This window comes from Lynx canadensis, chromosome B3, assembly GCF_007474595.2.
Source record: "Lynx canadensis isolate LIC74 chromosome B3, mLynCan4.pri.v2, whole genome shotgun sequence".
In the NCBI taxonomy this organism is placed as follows: domain Eukaryota; kingdom Metazoa; phylum Chordata; class Mammalia; order Carnivora; family Felidae; genus Lynx; species Lynx canadensis.
Window position 1 is genome coordinate 72,789,188 of NC_044308.2, and position 3,599 is coordinate 72,792,786.

General features: G+C 38.7%; 1 gene segment (V, D, J or C); it reads left to right on the forward strand.

The window, feature by feature from the left end:
- Positions 1 to 255: 255 nt before the first annotated feature.
- LOC115516206 lies at positions 256 to 1,459 on the forward strand. The segment is given in 2 exon segments: positions 256 to 585; positions 823 to 1,459. Coding segments are annotated over 2 exon segments (546 nt in total).
- The last annotated feature ends 2,140 nt before the right edge of the window (positions 1,460 to 3,599 follow it).

Consider the following 3,599-nt stretch of genomic DNA (forward strand, 5'->3'; position numbering starts at 1 on the left):
AGAACAATATAACCAAAACTTGTGTATGGCAACCCAGAGACCATTAGGATATTGGCTTTACAACTTTAAAAAAAGAAAAGAAAAGAAAAGAAAAGAAAAGAAAAGAAAAGAAAAGAAAAGAAAAGAAAAGAAAAGAAAGAAAAGAAAAGAAAGAAAAGAAAAGAAAAGAGAGAGAGAGAAAGCTGGCAGAGAAAACTGAGGTCATTACGTTAGCTTTGCTTGTCTTTTCCCCACCCACCCTATCCTCCCCTCCTAGATCTTTACAAAAACAATTTACCAGCTCCTTCACTTCTTGATTGTTATCTCAGAATAAATTACAGTTCTGACATCTCTTTTCATTTGCCACTACAACCAAACTTTCATTCTCTGAAGCAAAAGACAAAAAGCTTTGATGCACTTCTTTAAGCAAGACAGAACCAACCACCCACCTGCCATACATTTCCTGGTCTGGAGCAGTGACATCACTGAGCACAGCTGATCCCCCGGTTTCAGATCAGAGCAGGAGAATTTTCACCCTGCAAGAGAGAGCCACCAGCATGGTTTGCTCTGGTTTGCTGTGGGTATTCGTGGTTTCCACCTATCTTGGTAAGAAAGGCACACGTATTTGCTTTTACTATTATCCAACAGGACTGGGAAATAGGAAGAAAGATCAGTAACACAGGCATCTTACCTCCTCATTGGTGCTGGCTATTGGGGGCAAAGAAGTTTATGGATATTGCGTGAAGTTTGATCAAGAAGACGAAAGGTGGTAGGGAATGGGATCAGCTTGTGAGTCTGCCTGCCTTATCTGTCTGGTGTGATACCCTCTCCTCTTTCCCACAGGATCCAGCATGGCCCAGAAGGTCACCCAGACTCAACCAGAAATGTCTGTGCATGAGGCAGAGACTGTGACCCTGGACTGCACGTTTGACACTAGTGACAGTAATTATTATTTGTTCTGGTACAAACAGCCTCCCAGCAGGGAGATGGTTCTCATTATTCGCCAAGAAGCTTATAAGCAAAAGAATGCAACAAATAATCGCTTCTCTGTGAACTTCCAGAAGGCAGACAAATCCTTCAGTCTCAGGATCTCAGCCGCCCAGCTGGAGGATGCTGCGATGTATTTGTGTGCTCTCATGGAGGGCACAGTGACAGGAGCAACAGAGGGAGGTTTACAGAAACCTCAGACCTCAGCATCTGTGCAGAGGTCAGGGGGAAGGGGGAGGGTGAGTGGTTGGGGTACCAGGAACATAGAGAGGGAATCATCAGCTTCTCCAGAGAAAAAACATACTATTCTATCAAACCAGAGGAAACACAGAAAGGATGTCTGTAAGCCTTAGTAATTCTCAAAATAGTAATAAAAATAACTGGTCCCTCAACATGGAATGCCCATCCCCACTCAGCCACTTCTCTAGTGTTCCAGGTGTTCTGAAGTGTCTCCTCTTCTCGAAGTCCTTGTCCCCAACTTGCCCAGGTAGTGCTGACCATTTCCTCTTTTTTCCCTTAGGTTTTCAACCCTAAGCGTATTGTTTGTTTGTTTGTTTGTTTGTTTGTTTGTTTTAAGAGCAAGCTTTACTTATTAGAGACTGAATTTTATTCATTTCAATGGCAACAGTACCTACAATATTCCTTAATTCACAGATAGGATTTTTTTTAATGAAGTTAATTCATTGATAGTATTTTCCTTATTTCCTCAATAAACATGATACAACAAAAGTTGATTCTGGGCTAACTCAGAGGAAACAGAGACTATATGGTATACAGAAAATGACTAATAATGACAATATTATATTGATAATAATAATAGCTAATACTTAATAATAATAATAGTAATAATAATAATAGTAGCTAACACTTATTGCATATGTATGTATGCCCCACATTCTGATAGGTGCAGAATATGGATTATTTCACTTAGTAGTTTGAGCAAGTCTATGCTTTAGGTACTTTTGATAACCCTATTTGATATGAGGAATTAAACCTCAGAGAGACTAACTTGCCTAAAATCACACATTGTGTGTATGGTTCATTAATCAGTGGACATTCTGCGTCCCCAGAGAGTGGCAAATGCTACAGCCTGTCAATCTTATTAATTTGACAGATACATAGATATATTTTGAGAAAGAAATGCATGAAAATGGTGCTATAATGTGCACACACTTGTATAATATGCACACTGTTCTCACTCTTTCTAGGGTGTAATTGCATACTACCTGATTTCATTTATCATTATTAGTTAAAGTTAAAAGTAGAATTAACGGTAGTACCATTATTATGCTTCTACATAGAGAATTTGTACCTTAATACTAGTTTATACTTATTTGGCTTGTGAATTTTTAATATTTTTAACTTGTCTGATGCATTTTTCAATAGCATTTCAAAATTATTTATTTATTTATTAAAGTTTATTTATTTATTTTGAGAGAGAGAGAGTGCAAATGGGGGAGGGGCAGAGAGAGAAAGGGAGAGAGAGAAAATTCCAAGCAGATTCTACCCTGTAAGCGAGGAGCCCAATTCAGGGCTTGAACTCCTGAGCCAGGAGAATATGACCTAAGCCAAAGTTGGTCCTTTACCCAACTGAGCCACCCAGGAGCCCCAATTACATTTTAAATTTAAAACACGGTTTTTGGCAGTGGTGCTCCATAAATGTTCCAAGTGTCACATTGTGTTATTCAATGAAGAATGTAGTTTTAAAAAACCCAAATTATCATAGGAAAACCTTTTTTGTACCTTTTTGAGCTGTTTTTCATAGGACTGGGTATTGCTGTGAGTGCTTTTTGTCTGATTTTTTTTTTACCTCTAGTGCGAAACTAATATATTCTGAAATACTTTCCCACATAAATAGTTTTTCCATTGCATGAGTTCCCATGGCTATAAAATTTTACATCTTTGGGATGTACCTTAATTTGCTCAATCAGTCGCTTTTGCAGATGAGCACAAGTATATTGTTACCAAACCAGGGTTATTATGAGTAAAATTGAAGTATTAAAGAAAAATACTGTACATAAAGCTGTATAGTGATGTGGGGAACAAAGGCAGAAAGAAATGTAGATCAAATTAAATTTCCTTATAACCTGCAGCCCACTGACAAATACTTGAGGCAGGCAGAGTAGAACATTCCTCCAGGAACTCCTACTGTCTTAATGTTAATACTTTCCTAGAGGGAAAACAACCTTAGCTTGACAATAGCCAGGCCTCCAGGATCTTGAGAGTTTTCTTTAGCATATGAAAGTCCTTTTGGAAACTTCCCTTTGTCTTTACCTCTCCCAACTCCCAAGTTAAGAATCAGTCACTCCTCACAACCCCAATGCAGCAATTTCTGCCCACAGGTCTTGTCCCTTTGCTTCAATAAAACTACCTTTTTGCACTGAAGACTGCTCAAGAATTCTTTCTTAGCTGTCGGCTCTGAGCCCCAGTATTTTCCACATCATATGCAAGTAAGAAAGAGCCCAGGTCAAAGTGACTGAAGCAAAAAACCAAAAAACTAGTTGGCGTAAAAAAACTGAAAAACCCAAGCTAACTACCTCTTCAAGAAGTCTGGGTCCAAGTATTCAAATGATGTCACCCATAACTTGCCCTGCACTAGCTCTTCTTTATTTTGGCTTTATTCCGAAGTAAGC